Source organism: Achroia grisella, unplaced genomic scaffold (assembly GCF_030625045.1).
Source record: "Achroia grisella isolate CSIRO2021 unplaced genomic scaffold, CSIRO_AGI_Agris_v1 utg5633, whole genome shotgun sequence".
In the NCBI taxonomy this organism is placed as follows: Eukaryota; Metazoa; Arthropoda; class Insecta; order Lepidoptera; family Pyralidae; genus Achroia; species Achroia grisella.
This window is the reverse complement of record NW_026712943.1, coordinates 175190-194356: the sequence shown is the minus strand read 5'-3', so window position 1 is coordinate 194356 and position 19167 is coordinate 175190. Positions and strand designations below refer to the sequence as shown.

Sequence of the window (19167 nt, the reverse complement as noted above, 5' to 3'; positions counted from 1 at the left end):
AATGTAGGTACATACATTTATTTCATACATTTCATACATTTCAAAAATGAACTTTTTATGTAGGTACATACATTGTTTTCATACATCTCATACATTTCAAAAATTATATTTTAATGTACATACATTTCTTTCATACATTTCATACATTTCAAAAATGAACTTTTTATGTAGGTACATACATTTCTTTCATACATCTCATACATTTCAAAAATTATATTTTAATGTAGGTACATACATTACTTTCATACATTTCAAAAATTATCTTTTAATGTAGGTGCATACATTTCACACATTTCAAAAATTTCATACAATACGTTTCTTTCATACATTTCAAAAAGTATTTTTTAATGTAGGTACATAACACCCCATGTCAGACCCCTTATATTTGGAAGAAACTTAAAAATAATGCCAAAAATATTAGATGAATATATTTTTAATACGAATATTGTTTTATTTTTGTTCATCAACTTTATCCCTCACTATCAATACTAGTAGTAGTACATAACCTGGTTTATACCGCTAAAGATATTGAAAGATATACGAGTAATTCAGAATGTTATCAAGTTCAAAATAAGCACACATTACTTGCTTAGATAACAGAGTAATATTACTAGTAATAAAAACATTTGTAATACCCATATGTATACTACGTATGTATAGTAAGTACTTACGCTGCGGCGCCGTGAGACTCGTCTAAGTACTTCATCTACTCATCTACGCGCGGTAACCGCGCCGACCGACCAATAGGATAGCGCCTCTCGTGTTTCCAGAAAGTTCGCGACGATATAGTAGTAAGGCAATGAGTGTCCCAGTGATATCATTATAATATTTTCTCGTTAAATTTTATTGTAATATACACAATTTCGCACTAAATAACGTGTTACCCCGTTACACATTTCTAATAATGAAAAACCTAGACCGACCCTGTTCACTTAATCTTACAAGATCTGACTTTAAAAATTACGATATCCTCATATAGCCTTTCATTTCCCCTTTCAATACTTTTTCGCATTAAAAAGTAGCCTTTCTCAGGGTCTACATTATCTGTCTACCAAATTTCAATTAAATCAGTTCAGTAGTTTTGGCGTGAAAACGAGACAAACAGACAGACTGAGTTACTTTAGCATTTATAATATTTGTAAGAATATCGCTATTAAAAATAGGGGTTGGTGAAAGACGGGTGAAAATTTAGGCGTGTATGTATTTTCAATGTAACATTATAAATAAATAAAAAATTGTCCATAATACAAAAAAATATTTTTTCGGGGTAGGCCACCCCTATGACTTAGGGGTATAAAAAATAGATAACAACCCTACCTCAGACCTGGGAAGTATACATATCAAATTTCATCAAAATGTGAGAGAAATATGGCAACTAACACTGTGATACAAAATTTATATATAAGATATAGCGGAATTCTCATTAGGTAAAAGAGGGGTACATCGTAGAATACATGAGGTATATACCAGTAAATTAATTGTAGCTAAAATCAGTCTCATACATATAACGATTGAAATAAAAAATCGTATAGCCCGATTTTGATACGTACGAGTATAAACGTATCAAAATCAGGCTATACGTATAGCGCAGACGCGTTACAACATATCAAAAAAAATAGGCATGGAATGTAAAATAAACCATAACACAATAGGTATATACATTGGCACATAAGCCATATCTGCAGAGTGTCGGCTAACGATATTATACCTACACATTTACATTGAATCTTGAATCGTCCCTAATGAGGTACACGATACAGTTACCTACATATCTATTATATACATATCTTTGCAAAACAGATGTCATGTAGACTGAATTCACTGCCATCTATTTTCATGCTTTGTTACTAAGCACCCACTAGTAATCCGAACTGCTTCAGATCTAGCGACATCTAGCGGCTACGGTGGCGAAATAAAATAGCCCGAAGAATAGCCCGAGTTAGGAAGGAACCATTTTCTTGTATGGGATGGGGTATCTGTATGTAATATTATGTTATCTGTGGTATAATATTTAGAACAAGTGAATATGGCAATAATGTATCCGACTCTTACAATAAATTATATTGTATCTATTACTAAATAAACTGAATTAATATGTAAGAAGAATTAATTAGTAAATTTATGTTATAGTAATTTCATCTTCCTGTCCTTATCCCAATTATTTGTTACTCATATTACTTAAGGTTTTGGCTTTTAGTTGTACAATCGGCCAGCATCCTGACATCAACCCTCTAGGAATAATATAATAAAAAAATATGGTCATTATTAGCACTTTGATAATTAAGATAAATAACGTTATTTAAAAAAATCCAATAAGTAGTCTCAGTTAAGTAGAAACATATCACATTATTAATTAAAATATTACAAGGATCAAAATGGTTCATACTAAATCCACACCGATTGAGCTACACGGTTATTTGCGTCTGTGTGCGTGTATTACTGTATGTGTGCGTAAATCCATGCGATTAAACCTAAAGTTGAGCGGCATCATTTTGTAATAGGCCTCTTAATGGAAAGTTTACAATTACGAACGAATATGAAATCTGCGAATATACTGCTCTTAAAAAAAATTAAAATAATGCTTAAAAATACATTATTGCAATTAAAAATTATTACACACTATAATTATACAACATTACACACACTCGTAGTGTGTGTAATGTTTTTTTGCATTGTATTCTATTTAACACACACGCACTTTAGCCTTTGGCAATAAAACCATAATAATATTGAAATTTATAATTAAAATTAATAATAGCCGAATTTTGACCACTATTCAAACAGCTCCCGACTTATGGAACTTATAAATAATATTACCACAGTCAATATCCTGTTTACTTTATCTGTACAATTAACATAAGCACTTAAGTATACTTAGTCCTTACAATATTTTTTATTCTACAATAACATTCAGGCTTCAACAGAAAGTCAGCTGAGAAGAATGAGCAAAAAGGAAACCGTTGCACTTTTAAACAAACGTTGAAAAATATTACATTTTATGTGAATATGGTATATGGCACACAATCATAACGGCAATACGTAAAATTCGAGTGGAGTCACAGATCACTGGCAAAGAGCCTCTTTGTCTATATATGTGTTAAGATATTTAACTACTACTGGAGGAATTCGTATGAAATTATCACAGATTTTTTTGTTAATCAATATTAGAACAATATCCCTAAAAGGGGTAAATTTATATTTCTTCTTTTTAAATGAAATATGCCGTCTACTATTATTCATTAAGTTATTAATAAAATAACAAATAACACTGTTTCGTCAATAGATGAGTACTACAAACGCGAGTTCATCTGCGTATGCACGCGAATGAAACCTCCAGTCTATTCATCTATACATATAAATAAAATTGGAGTGTCTGTTTGTAACATTGAAATAACCGTTTTTTACTACATGCATATGAATATCATTACGGTACCAAAATAACATTTTTTACAATATTTGTCTGTCTGTTTGTTCCGGCTAACCTCTGAAATGGCTAGACTTTTATTGGCAGGTAACTGATGTAATAAGGAGTAACATAGGCTACTGTTTAATTTTAGAAAAAATATTTCAGGTTAGAAAAATAAAGTTAAATTCCACGCGGACGAAATCGCGGGTACAGGTAGTTGTAAATATAATAGACCATCCAAGGGCTTCAAATTGTCAATAAATGCATTCACAAGTGCGACGGATGAGTCAGTCATCATTGCGACAACTATATCCTACGTCCTAATAACCTAGACTACTGCGCAGCAGTATATCTGGATGTTTTAGACTTGACTACGTCATAACTACTTTAAATTATTCTGAAACTCTGCTAGCATATAATTCTTGAAATTGTTCAGTCAATTGATTAAATAAATACTTTATTAATAAATCAAGATCAAGATCAAAAGTCAAAGAAAGGTCAAAAGTCAGCCTATACAACGATTTAAGTTATTTTAGAGCTTGTACAATCATTGGAATGAATCAAATAATTCTGATGTATATGCTATATTATTGTAGTTTCATTAAAATCCATTTAGTAGTTTTTGCATGAAAGAATAACAAACATCCATCCACACTCACAAGCTTCCGTGTTTATAATATTAGTCAGATAAATCGGCCATCCGACACTAAAAGAAGAACTCGTACCAGTTGTTCCCGAAATTAGTCTATTCTAGCAAAAAATACCTCAGCTTTAATAATAACATAAATAATAGTTTGTTTTTTTTTTATTATTTATTTTATTTTTCTCTCGTTTCTCTTTACCTTATATTTTTCTTTTTATTCTCTGTGGTTTAACTGTCAGATTGTTTGGTATGTATTCATAGTGTTTAGGTATTGTGTATGAGTAGTATTTGTATATCATATTATATATTTCTTATTTGTATATGTATGTGTGTAAATGTATATATATGTTTCTATTTATGTATTATTGTAAATGTAATAGTATAAATATTATTATATCATTTTTTATGCCTTGATTTTTATTTTTTTTTTGTTATGATATTTTTGCACCGCCAACAATTTTTCTCTGTACTGCCTATAGTTGACTGGTAGAAAATACCGCATGGTGTTAAGTCCGCCAAATGTACTGTTACTTTTGTACTGTGTGCATTAAAGTTATATAAATAAATAAAAAAACAAATATAATAATCTCTGGACAATTCACACAGCGCCATCTAGACTCAAGTTAAGCTTGTGTTATAGGTTTAGATAACTGATACAAATACATAGATATATTTAAAATAATATATACATACATAATATATATATTATTATACATACATATTATATATAGAAAACACCCAGATCGAAACAAACTATCATACTTATGAATACAAATATTTGTGCTGTGCGAGGAATCGAACCTGCTACCATCAGAAGTAAAAAACCACCAGGGCCGTCGTATTTATAATTCTAGTACAGATTATCAACTTACCCTTATAATTTTTCTGTGTGACAATAATATTGCTTGGTTTTGATCTGCGACCAAATCTGGACTATCTGACTTCCATTTCTCAGGAACTAATTGTTGGTGTCCATTGAAGTCTATCTGAGTTTCTAGCACTGGCTGTTTCATGTTGAAAGTGTGTATTTATCTCCTCACACAGTAATGTACCACAGCCATTTCCAACATCTGAAATATATACAATATCATTATAACAAGTCAATTCAAATTGCCACAACTGAGTTTTCTTAAAAAGTCTTTAGCTCACTACTATCATACTGAGATTCATAGCTTGTATAAAGTTAATTATCTATACATATAAATAACATTGAAGTGACTGTTTGTAATATTGAAATAACCGTTTTTTATTACATGCATATGAATATAAATACTGTACATATACCAAAAGAACATTTTTTACAATATTTGTCTGTCTGTCTGTTTGTTCCGGCTAATCTCTGAAATGGCTGGACCAATTTTGACGGAATTTTTATTGGCAGGTAGCTGATGTAATAAGGAGTAACTTAGGTTACTTTTATTTTAGAAAAGTATTTATTTTAGAAAAATAAAGTTAAATTCCACGCGGATGAAGTCCCGGGTACAGCTAGTTATCAATACGTATATTCTTCAGTATATTCAGCAATTACTTAATGGCTAATATTAACTTAAGGAATAATATATTATATATTGACATTGTAATATTGCAAAAACTGATATGAAATATGTTAAGAATCAAATTATTAAGAAATAGAAATAATCTTTATTCAAATGCATTTAACATAAGTTTTTGATTATTTACTGCTTAAAAGCAGTAAATAATCAAACACTTATAAAAAAAAAAACCGAATGTGTGGTAGAATAAATTCTACCACTCATTCGGAATGCAAACTCATTACAAGAAGCATGAGCAAGAAACAGACACAACTAGAAAAAATATGACAATTTATTTAATTTACTTTGATTAAATTTATTTCTTTAAATAACAATATAACTCAATTTCTACCCAGTAAAATGTTTGATAACATACTAAAAATCATGGTAGCATTATATGCATGTACATAAGGTTGTTAGTCACATAGCATATATCTTAAGTTAGATAATACTGCAATAGAACGAAATGATGTTCTCATATATTTACAATCTACTCTGCAATTTGTGGTGGGGTAGGTAACTCATTATCAACAGTAACCATCTAGAAACAGATATGTGAATTTGTATATACATAGCTGTTTTAGATTTTATGTTAAACTAGCTGTACAGGTTACATTGTCCACATGGAATTTAACTTAAGTTTTCTAAAATAAAAGTACCCTAAGTAGTAACTTTACTTAACTTCGCATGTAGCTGATATAATAAGGAGTACCTTATTATTTCAGCTAACTGCGAAAAAAAGTCCTGTCAAAATCGGTCCAGCCATATCATAGTTCCGGCTAGAAACAAACAGATAGCAAAAATTGTAAAAATTTGGTTGTATGTACCGTATATATATTCGTATGCATGTAGTAAAAAACGGTTATTTCAATATTACTAACAGAAAGATCAATTTTATTTATATGTATAGATAAAACTGTATCAAAATAAATATCTATTGGTTTGAAGGAATGTGAATATGTATTAAAAACAATAATGAGTATGCATTAAGTGACAGTACAATAATAAACAAATAATTTGATTGTAATAGGACAGGTTAACAAATGAAATAACATACATTTTACTAACTGACAGTACAGCCTGACAGAGATTACCCTAGACACACTAGGGCAATAGGTATTAAGAGACTATCTAAGTGAATGTATCAATTGCCAAATGAACTCGAGTTTTTGTTCCGGAAAGATCTATTACAAAATCTTTATAAAGTTGTTCAAAATTAAAGTTTGAGAGTTTGGATGACAATGCTGAGGGTTGTTTCCAGTACTATTGATCAGGTTTTTAAATTTATAGTTAAAAGCAGCATCATGAAATCTATATGAATGTGACAGTGTGTCTGTCTGTTGTTTCAATAAATATGTTTTCCCAGTTACAAGATTAGTATGGACAATAATATCCTATGTACTTTGGAATAATTCAATTCAAATTCAAAACAATCTTTAAATTAGTATGGAGTCGTTGTACCCTATTTTACAGAAATTGTCCTATGGAGGAGTATGCAAATTGCGCAGACTGAAATTTTGCTCAATTACAGTAAATCCATTGGAATCCATTGAAGTCCATTTCACTATTCGATGTACTTATATTATTTTGTTTAATATGACCTCCGACCGTTACTGAGTCTATATGTAGACCCAATAACGGACGCATTTGATCGCCACTGGAGATGGTCATAGCGCTGGTCCGGTTTCTACACCGAAAATTTGTAGTCTCACACATGTGAATTGTAGCAGAATTAAACAAAATAATATAAGTCCACCGAGTAGTTACTGTCTATAGTCATACTGAATGTCATAACTATAATTTAAATTATTTTTTAATTATGACAAATGGGTGGGCACTACTTTCTTAAACATACTCAATGTTCCAAATACGAGATAGAATGTAGAAAAGTAGGTCCAAATACATATATATATATATATATAATGAGGTACTATTTTGCAGAAATCCATTTAGGTAGAACAGACCTTATTATATATTATTTACTGACCACTATGTCCAGCTTCGCACGGGTGTACATGTATTATTATATATGTACATCTTCCCCTAGAATCACTCTTATCTATTAAAAAACACATCAAAATCCGTTGCGTAGTTTTAAAGATTTAATTTAATACATGGTGAGCCAAGAACAAAAAGATATAAAAAAAAAGCATACATAGGGACAGACAGCAAAAGCGACTTTATTTTATACTATGTAATAAAGCTTTTATTGTCTATTTTTTGATACAGAAAAATGTTATATTAACATTACTATTCTTCTGTTAGCTCCTTTACCTTTGATACATTAAATAACATTATTCCTTCTTATAAAACTGTCTTTTCATAATTATTTACATAAACAAATTAAAAAATAATTTATTCATGTAGGACATTTTAGCCGCTTATGAACGTCAAGTTTTTACACTATATTTTTTTCCTTACCATCCAGTTCGGTATATAGATCCAATTGAGAAGAACTGGCAAGAAACTCAATTGAATTACTTTTTTTTTAAAGCCATAGTATATAAATTATTGTAATTTATTAGTTTATTCTCATTATAAATAAAGGATATTAATTGTATAATATATCTATCTACATATAGATAAAAAAAAATGACGAAATTGAAAAAATATTGACAATACATTTTTTCTCTCTTGCTCTTTAACTTTTTTCAATAAACATTCAGAGTACATCGTTTTGTATTTATTTCTAAACACTTCAAATGCAGAAGAGAAGGGTTAGCGGTCATCTTTTAATGAGAAATGGTTAAAAATTATTGTAGGAGGCTTACCATTAATATATAGAAGAAACGTCCATCACTGAGTAGTCTTCTTCCAGTTTAAGTATTAGATATTCAGACAGAAGACTAGTTCCACGTCCTCATAAAACTATTTCAGATTAACTGTGCAAAAATTAAATTAATTATTTTTATAGATGTTAATAAATATATCTCAATGTACAAATTATTTACATATTAATTATATATGTATCTTTAATAAGAAATAAAATTATTTTTAAAATTATTTCTATTAAAAATTAAGGGAATATAGTATAGCATTACATTTTCCAGTGACAGCACAGATTACTGCACTGCATAGAGAAAAGTGACAGTTTAGTTAGCACAGATAATAAATGTCTACAGAACATGGGAATGACATTAGAGATCATATCAATTAATTCATTTTTCTATTTATTTAATGATTTAAGGGCTATTGTCTGATATAAATGTATAATGCCTTGGACCTAGTATTTGTTAATTTAAAAAAAAAATCCTAGAAAGGAAATTTCCAGGGCCGTAAAAATACTTAATAAATAAAGCCACCTTTTATTTACGTATAGTATTTTTACGGCCCTGGAAATTTCCTTTCAGCCAAATAATTAATATTTTTTTCTTATGGATGATAATGGAATGGTACACCTACACTGACGGTTTACGCATGCGGGCCACCAGTGGTGATAACATGACTATGAGGTTAAGCCATTGGGGTATTCACCAGTATTTTAACATGATGGTTTCCTGGGGGAACCATATTTATTACTAGGTACTACTAGAGAGTCCTTATAGTATTGAGGATGAAGTCTTATAAAACTCGATAAGTTTCGGTGTTTTGTGGGATAGGTGGTCTATGATGGTGGGAAACTCAGGTTTTCTAGGTTGTAGGTATGAATTTCTTGTTGATGGCGAGCGGTGGTAAAAGGTAACCGTAGGTCCACGTGGTCACCTCTCAAACGTTTTTTTTTAATAGCTGGGGACAAACGAGCCTGCGACTCACCTGATTGTAAGTGAACACCTACAAGACCTGGAGAATTAAAAGTGCGTCATCGGGTTAATTCCTTGTAAATGCACCAGGACTATAAATGTTTTTTTTATTCCATGTCCTTTCATTCCAAACTGGTCCCTAAGCACATACTATTATGACTAACGTCACCACCATTCATATTCATTAAAAATCATATTCTAGATACCTTATAACATAGGACTAAATTAAAAGTATCCGTTTGAAAAATGGGACGAAAAACTGTATGCGGTTTTCAGTCGCAATTTACAAAAGCCATAAAATGTGTAAAGAAAATTTACAATGATGACAAAGTCAAATGATAATTGTAAACTGTTAGTCTGTAAACATTTTGAATTAAACGTTATACATACTACGATTTAAATTAAATATTGTATTATTAATTTATAATATTGTAAATTTTATTAAATGATAAAAATATAATAATGTTAATGCCTCAATCAGATTGCCCATTTATTATATCTAAGGCATCGGAAAATGTTGACACTGTAAATTCATCGTTATTAGTATGTATCTCTAGATTATAAAGTCATTTTAATGACATAGGCTATTCGCTTGCGGTATCGGTATCTAAGTATATGCTGATCTGTGTACGACGAAAGGATGAGCATGAAGTCAAGTGTTGTATGTCGTCGCGTCTAATTGACCAGAAAGTAATGGATAGAAGGTTTCCAGTGGGCCACGGGTTGAAAATTGTCGTTCTGACGTTAACAATAAACTAAGACCGATCATAACCATGCATTGCAAATAATTGGAGTTAATTCCTTGAGAATTGACAATGCTTTAACGCACCTAAATCTTTCACTTATGTCCCGTCAGCGTATACAGTTAATGCAGCCAGAAGCACAATTTCAGCAATATAGTCAAAGTATTCGTAACAGTTGAGCATTTCCATTTAGAGCACTCATATTTTGTTTTAAAGCAAAAACAACTCGTAGAGATGGAGGATGAAGTCAAAGAAATCCGAATGGAATTGGCGGCTATTAAACGTGACAGATTAGATTTAGTTAGTAAAAGTCAGAATAAAGGAATATCGGTTAGTTGTTAAACTCTTATGTACCTATATATACCTAATAAAAAAATACTTATCGTTGACTGTACAAGAACATGCAGGATATATGAGAAAAAGTACTATTCTGGTTTTTATTAAAGTAATAACAAAAGCTATGTTTTAGTTTCTGTTACATTTAGGCTGAAATTGTTTTGTTGCTTTTTTTCCGAAGAGTTCATGTTAATAGTCACGGCCTCAGCTATTTAGCAAAACTGTTTGTTAGTGTAGAAATTTATATATTTTGAGTTTTATTAAGATATGTCATTTTTATTTAGGGATATCAAGAAATAACAAAAGAAACTGGAATTGAGAATAATAATAAAATGAAGACAGACTTTAATGAAGACAGTTGTGGTGATTACCCTGGTCATCCCGAGCTAGAGGTTTGATATGACGTAGTCAGCTAAAAATATTTAATTCGGCATCGGTGGTGTAGCGGATTAACACATCGCTTTACTTCCGATGGTCGCGGGTGCGATTCTTAGCACGGTACAAACATTTGTATTCATGAATATAACTGTTTGTATCGTAGGTGTATTCTATGTATATTATCTGTGTATTTACAAATAAAAATCGATCAATTAGTGTCAGTTGTCTATTTTTCCCGTAACAAGGCTTTGTTTAGTTTCGGACTAGATGTGAATGTGAATTGGCCTAAAATATTATTAGTTGTTAGAAACTAGCACCCATCTGGTTCAGATAATGAAGTAAATAAGCTTCAGGTCCATATAAATCTCTGGACAACACCATTTGCCTCATTACTCCCAAACGAAACCGAGTTAGTAGAACACAGACTAACAAACAAACATGCTAATACTAAACATTTGTGCGGGAATCGAACCCGTAACTACCCCGATAAAGGGCTGAAGGGGATCATGTCCACATTACTGGACTAATGACCTCATTACTAGCAATGCACCATGTCAGGTTGACCTCCACGCGGTTCCCCCTGGATACTGACCTGACCTCATGTTCATTTTATCAACCTCCATTAGTGTCCCGTTAGCGTAAACCGTTAGCGCAGGCGGGTGCACCATTTCATTATCATCCACAAGAAAAAAACTACCCCTATAAGAGTGTGCTAAATCATTAGACCACTTATGTTTTTTTTTAATTGTGGCTATCTACACAGTATTCTAGGCTTCGAGAAGAGCTTATAAGAGTGAAAAATGTGGCTGATCAGGAGAGATTTCTCAGAGAAAAGTACGAAGGCAGACTAAAAGATTTAGAACAGAAACTCTATAGCATTTGTGGTACTGAAACTAAGGTCGATAGTAAGGCAAGTATATTCTATGAAACATAGATAAACTAACGTACATATTACGTTTAGAAAATTATACACCTTGAAATAATATCTTGTTCAGGACACATTACATTTCGATCGAATATATAAGGAATCACATGAGATATAATTCTCATGTGATTTATATCTCATGTGAGCTTTAATATACCTAAAGAATTACATATGAATTTTGACATATTTGGAAACGGAAATGGAAACTAACTGCATTTTTTTTACCAGGCCTTACCATAATTTACATTTAGGTATTATGTTTATTCATTAGATATCTCTGTAAAAGATGCAACTATAATTTACTTTGTATGTGGTAAAACTAAAAAAATGTTACAATTAGGTAATAACCAAAAATATTGACTATTCTAAAGTCTACGCTATATGAATTCTGTTCAATTTTGAGCTTAATCTATATGTCAAACATAAACGTAAGATTGATTTGATTATACCCGCAATTATTTTGTAAAACTAATTTTACAAATTAATTGCGGGTATGTTTAAATTGTATTGCGCTTAAATACTGAGACATCCACCATTTTGAATCACATCGTCGTTCACTTTGCGTCGCAGCGGGTCCTGCAGTGCTGTATTATTTTTTCAAATCTCCAAATTCAAAAAGTATAAAAATGGTAAGAAATAATAAAAATATTACAACTATTGTCTTTTTATGTTGATAGAAATATCTTTTAATCATCACGTGTTCGCTATTTGCATGCTGGTGACGGGATGATTATGGATATTTAAAGAATCCTCGTGGTTAATATGGCCGCTCGAAATGGCCGACCGAAGAAAAGGATTTGCCTTTCCAGTTTTCAAACCTAATTTCAAATCATATAGTTATTTATTTGATTTAATTACTACAATAGATTATTATATATTTTTCTATCAGACCCCAAACTAGGTCAGATCTATCTTGGGGCTGCGAGCGTGGATGCCATAAGATGTAATACGTGTACATTATAGGTAGAAGTAGCAATTATTATGTGAAATTATTATGCAATTCAAATACAAGAATTTGTTTTCAATTTCTTATTTCACAGCTTCCATTATTTTTGATTTTGTAGTCGATAAGATCATCAATTTTGTTAATCGTGTTCTTAGCTCTATGAAAATATTAGCTATAATTAAAAAATAAGATATTACAAAAGTGATATTAATATTTGTAACTCAGTTTCTATAAATTTCATTAGTAATTTAATGCGTTTACCCACTTTTTTACACATTGTGTTAGGTTAGGTTAGGATCACGTTTCCGATAATTGACCCACGCCGCTACGTGGCGTGGGTCGTATATTATATTTTATCGACAAAATACTATACATAGGTGGTCTCACCCCTGACTCCTCTGTATGACGGCCATTTTTAAATTTATTATTTAATTTTTTAAATTGAATTTTCTCGTATTTTTAAGACTTCACTGGAACTCATTTTTTTCATCTCGCCCCCATACACAAAAATGGTCTTAAAGATTTTGATATTAGATTATTTTTTTAGTTAATTTTCGCTACTTATAAGACTAGTTCCTTAACATATTTATTTTTTCTATTTAATCTGTTCGAAAGGAACTGAATAAATAAACATCACATTAGTATTGCAATTCGGGCTAATAAAGAAAAAAAGTATCCAGCAAACACGTGGCAAAATTACAATCAGTATTGTACAAAATACATTGTAATTCAACTATATTTATTAGTATCTACAATGTATTATGCAACAAATGCATTTTTTCTTAAATGATTTGCATGATGTTCATTATTATCTAACAGATATCATTATTAAAGTGGAAAATAACTTGTCAGTGTAAACATTGGCACACGCTAGTGATTAATTGTCAATGGAAAAACGAAGTTCCTAATTAGTATTTAATTTTCATAATCAGTATCACTAATTATTGACGTAATAGTATTGTAGTTTCCATCATTCACGTGGCCGCACACTGTCGACTGTTACGACTCGTAGTAGATGATTTGAATGTATAGACCTATTACTACCTTCACGACTCTAATGCCTGATGGGGATTACATGAATGATGAAATCAGATATACTACAGATCGTTTACGTTTTGGTAAAAGCCTTTGCTTTATATGCTTAGTTTTCATCACTGGAAATTCATTAAGTCATTAAAAATCATTAATTCATACAGGATATTTTAGCCGCTTATGTATGTCAAGTTTTTTTTTTTTGAGTATATTTTTTCTCCTACCGCCCAGTACAGTATAGAGATTACACTTTTGAATTTTAAACCACTGATAATTGAAATAAATATTTTCTCACTATCATGATATCTAAATTAGTCCACTGCTTATAGATGTATCCGGTGATTACAGAAATACTTTTGCATTAAAATACTGGGTTATTATAACGGGTGCTGTTAGGGTTACGAACACTGATTACATCATTTGTCTTCGACAGAATTGCCATTACATATACCGGTGGTTATTCTATTCATTCAAATTTTAATTAAAATAACAAGTACAACCATATTTGAAAAGAATACTAGCAGAATTTCTTGTTAGTTCTCATCTCGAAAGCATTCCGAACTGATGGTAGATTTGACATATCATAAGAATCTGTAATAGATTAAGACAAAGATATTTTGATTTGATTCAATATATATTTTTATATGTAAGTAATTGGAATGTATTATAAAATAAGCTGACGGTATGCCTTATGGTAAATGGTAACCGTTGTGTACGGACATTTTTTCCGTGGTTTTGTCTTGTGATGAGACGACGTCTTAAGACGAGGCGATTCAGGAGTACCAAGATGGAAATTCCCTTGTAATATCTACATTATTAATCTTCCACGTGGCGACGCCTTATTAAATAATTATTGTTTAAACAATAGGAGGCGCAAATGTTTTCTGAAGAGGAAGTTTATAACATTAAAATGAAAATGAAGGACTTGAGAGAAGAAATTGAAGATATGAAGTTAATCGTTGTTGAAAAAGATGAACAGTTGAAGGAATATCGCACGAAGGTACCTTTTTTAATTTTCTGCTTATGAATAATAAATAATTATTTAATTTTCTTTAACTGGGTCACTAAAGCCTTTAAAAAGGTTACGGAATAAATGAATTCCTTTTATTTTAAGGAAGTTAACACAAAATGTAGTTTTCAAAGGCGTGCACTGAGATCATGCACGTTAAGGCATTGTTCAGAGGATTTATTACAAGGTCCAATCCAAACTGACTCGCGGAAATTTAACTAGTGGATTCGACTATATTATATGATTTTGTCCTCCTAATTTTGGTAAACAAGCTGGTGGTATGGGACAACTGTCGTTTATTCATGAACGGCTCCATGAACTTGTTATTAACGTGTATTTTTATACTGAGGTGTTATGTCTTCGTGCTTTATAATTTAACCCAAAATACTAAGTCACTCGGCTAAAAATGTGAGACAGATATATAATTACAGTAATATATATATATATGTAAAATATATAGCCTTTTTTATTTATTTGTCTCGGATATGGCATGCTATTATGCTAGTAAACTTATAAACTATGAGTAAAATATGTACACAAAATAGCTTAGTTCAAATATCTGTGTATACTCGGATGGTTGCATTATATTATTTTTCTTGTAGCATCGACAAGACTCCGAGACCAATAAATAAGTATGTTTAATCTGTGAAGTATGTTTTTTTCTTCAGTATCTTCAAGCCCAACAACTTGTAGAAGAACTGAAAAACCAACTAACCGGCTTTGAGGTTGATAATATACGCGTTTCAGAGCAGATTGCAAACGAAATTCAGTGTATGAAGGTATGAAGCCATTATTCTCAATTTTCAAATTTTTATCAATAATGAAAAATTTAATATAAATAATAAAAAATAGGCACATATTACATTTTTTTTAACCTTTCATTTATTTTATTTTTTTAACCTTTGACAATTGACACTGCGCCATCTTGTCCTACGGTAAGCAGAGCTTGTGTTATGGGTACTACAACTGATATACATACGTAATATAATTAGTAAACACTCGGACCGATACACACAATCATACTCATGAATACAAATGTTTGCATCGTGCGAGGAATCGAACCCGCGACTATCGGAAGTAAAGCGGTGTGCTAATCCGCTAGAGCACAGAGGCCGTCATAATAGGTAAATTAAACCTTAATTATCATCTTGGTATTGATGTACCTTCATATTATAAAAAAACAAATTGCAGTTGTAGATAACATTACATTTGAATTTTCCACAGATGCAGTTTCAAGAAAAACTGCTCGAGTTAGTGCCTCTTCCGAGTTTTCTCAAAGAAGCAAAACTTCGTCATCAAGAGGCAAGACAATTTCAGCATTTAGCTGAAGAAAATGTCCGTCAGCTTTCTAGTGAGCTGCAGAAACTAAAAGATAAGGTATACGTTAATTACTTAATCTTGTGTATATATCAATAACTATATAGATGTTCGATAAAGCAACATGTCTTAAAATAACGTCAGTTTTATTTAGTGAAGTATACTAATATTAAATGATAGATAAATAAACTGAAGTCGAGCACTATTTTAAAATCACTATTTTTCAATTCATTAAACTAATTCGTAATATATATTTTTTCTATTTTTTATATTTACCACAATTACGATACACAACACAATAGAATTGATACTAATATATTTAATAGTATCTATAAAGATTCTCTAGTAATATTGAAACAGATTAATTTAAAAGTACATAAGTTGATTCAGAATGTGGAATATATGCTAGAAGTAAACTAGGAGCAGTTTATTGCTACATTCTAACACAATAGAATGACATACGTTACTACTGGAATCCAGTCTAAAAAAAGTTTTATTTTGCCAGTTTGCAGAAGCTGTAAGTAACCTTAATAACAAAAAAACAGAAAATATGTATTTGAGCGAAGAGAATAAGCAGCTAAAGCTTACAATAGAGGAAAAGCAAAAGAAATTAGATGCATTGAATAAGAAAATGGTAGAGAACAGGTAAGTACATTATTGGTTCATTAGTTTTTTATCAAGCACAACAGGCGTTGCAGTCTCCTATGCCTAACATTCGTCCCGTTAGTTCTTGTATTTTTTCCTCGTATATTTCGCTCGGAAGTAGTTATACTTCAAAAATATAAGACAATTCTTATCATAAGTCTTTTGCTAACATTACTAATTGCAGTGCATATTTTATTTATTGTTTAAGCTAAAAATACTCATAATAATTGGATTTCTTTTCTTTTTCTATACTTAGCTATATCACTTCGAGAATCGAAGAGATGATTACTCTATTCGAAACTACATTTATAGAGAAAACAGCTCAGTACACACATAGAATTAAATGTTTAGATGAAATCAAAGAAGAAACCAATCGATCTTTAATTCAATGTAAAGAACGAGCTGATGCCATGAAGCAATACATGCAAAGTCAGATTTCTGAGCTTGAAAGAGAGCTAAGCAAAAGTCGAGCACTCACTAGATTATGTCAGAAGGAAAGGGATGAGGTAAGTTTATATTGATTAGCAATTAAAAGCAGTTTTTTGACTATAATTTTTGCTAACAGTAGAACCCGGCGAGGCACCAGTGGAAGACGATAGGATGAAGTCAGGTCTATCGTACCCACGAATACAATACCCACGAATACAATTTTTTTTGTCGTTCTGGACGACATAGTTCAGTGTAGATCCTCAATAAGCGTAGCTTGTGTTATGTGTATGATATAACTGACATAAATATTTCAATACATTTTCTTATGTAAATACAAACACCCATAACTTATTAATACAAGTGTTTGCACCGTGTGAGGAATCAAATCCGCGTCCATCAGAATATAAGGCCTAAACCTTAACCGCTGGACCTTTGAGACCGTAATTTTCATCAGAAATTAATAAATACTTGACCTAATATTGTATATTATTAACGAAGATTACTGTAATGTATGTACTACACTATTAAACATTTTCCTTGTGCTCTATAGACATTTTATAGGTTAAAGTTTCAGTGTACTTTTTTTTCCATTTCATTATATGCCTACCCCTCTTTCTTTCTCCATTTATAGGATACCGATGTAATTTTCCTACTTCATTTTGCCTTTTTGTCATGTCGCCTCTAGCCAAATGATCCGTGAAGGGCCAGAAGGGCTGTCGCCATTTCTATTGGTCTATTTTATTATTTTGATATTTGAAGTTAATATTTATACTGACAGATTTTGTGTGCATCTATGTTTGTATCCATATGGAGCTTACTTAGTTAAAGGTATATTCAATATGACGGTGAAAATATACAGTATATACAATGTATATACATGACAAAGAATAGGAAAAAATATATTCTAATATCTCCAAAAACATGTGTACAAAATTTCATGATGATGGGTTCAGTAGTTTTTGCGTGAAAGCGTAAAAAGCAACCCTATTTTCACATTACAATATTAGTAAGGATTAAGATACATAAGTCTAACATAAATGTTTCATGTTTTAGATACGGCAACGCATGCAATACCAAGTTAACAACTTGCAAGAGAACTTCGAGATTGTGGAAACACGAGTACGTGCTCTCCAGAATCAAGTGATATCACTGATAAATAATTATGGCACCATGATTACTAATGAAAATTACAACAACTTATTTGACTAATATCTCTGCAGCTACATAATTATATGTTAACTACGACGATTTTTTGCTAACGATTTTTTGCTAACGATTTTTTGATACTGATTTTTTTGATACCGATTTTTTTTTGTTAAACTTACTATTTTGTAATTGTTCTATGATTGTTAATAAAAAGTAATGCATATAATCTGGTTTTTGTTATTTAATAGTTTTCTCTTGAAATAGACACAGGTCTTAAATTAAAATTAAGGTGGTGAAATAAAATGGGGGATGAAACTTTGTATGGAGATTCGTAATTTTTGAAGCTATAACTTTTGATGATGCAACTTTTTATTGAATATGTTTTGGGTCATTTTTGTTCATTTCATTCGTCAAATAAATATTAGTTTCAATATAAAGCTCATATAAATAGTTTATACCTTATATATTTCATATAAATATTTTAATAAGTTCTATGCAGTGAAAAATGCAAATAGCTTATTAAAGAATTATTTGTAGGTTTCTTATTTGTAAAATATCAAAGGTTACTACTAAGTATATGTACTTAATATATATGTATATATTTAAGTACATATACTATACAAACAGACACCTTAGCATTTATTAGTATATAATAAATGCTAAAGTGTCTGTTTGTTCCTTACGTTTTCACGACAAAACGGCAAATTTTATATAAAATAAATTGCGATACGAGTACAAAGACTATCTTTTACCTTAGAAAATAATCTAGAAGGGATGAAATTTTATGCAGATGAAGTCACTGGTGAAGGTTAGGTGATTATAAATTTGAAATTGTCAGTTTGTTTTCCTTTCACAACTAACCGCTAATACATTGAACCACGCGAGGAATCGAATCTGCGACCGTCGGAAGTAAAGGTCACCGAAGCCGTCATATTTTTAT

The 19167-nt window shown here is 30.8% G+C and overlaps 2 protein-coding genes across 2 annotated transcripts in view; one reads left to right on the top strand and one right to left on the bottom strand.

Annotated features, from left to right (window-relative positions):
* The window catches only part of LOC131848576 (endoplasmic reticulum mannosyl-oligosaccharide 1,2-alpha-mannosidase), a 31967-nt gene extending 23318 nt beyond the window's left edge, over positions 1-8649 (bottom strand). Inside the window, exons 1-3 of the mRNA XM_059198493.1 lie at positions 8623-8649; positions 8353-8463; positions 4922-5119 (exon numbers count right to left, since the gene is read on the bottom strand). Of these exons, the coding sequence (XP_059054476.1) occupies positions 4922-5062 (141 nt within the window). The 5' untranslated portion in view covers positions 5063-5119; positions 8353-8463; positions 8623-8649. The remainder of the gene's footprint in view (positions 1-4921; positions 5120-8352; positions 8464-8622) is intronic.
* A 1035-nt stretch (positions 8650-9684) lies between these two features.
* On the top strand, positions 9685-18435 carry LOC131848573 (outer dense fiber protein 2-like). The gene is made up of 10 exons (XM_059198490.1): positions 9685-9864; positions 10281-10394; positions 10685-10792; positions 11542-11688; positions 14550-14681; positions 15359-15469; positions 15915-16067; positions 16513-16652; positions 16909-17158; positions 18135-18435. Exons 1-10 carry the CDS (start codon positions 9784-9786, stop codon positions 18288-18290), a joined length of 1392 nt encoding a protein of 463 aa, XP_059054473.1. The 5' UTR covers positions 9685-9783; the 3' UTR covers positions 18291-18435.
* Positions 18436-19167: the final 732 nt, after the last annotated feature.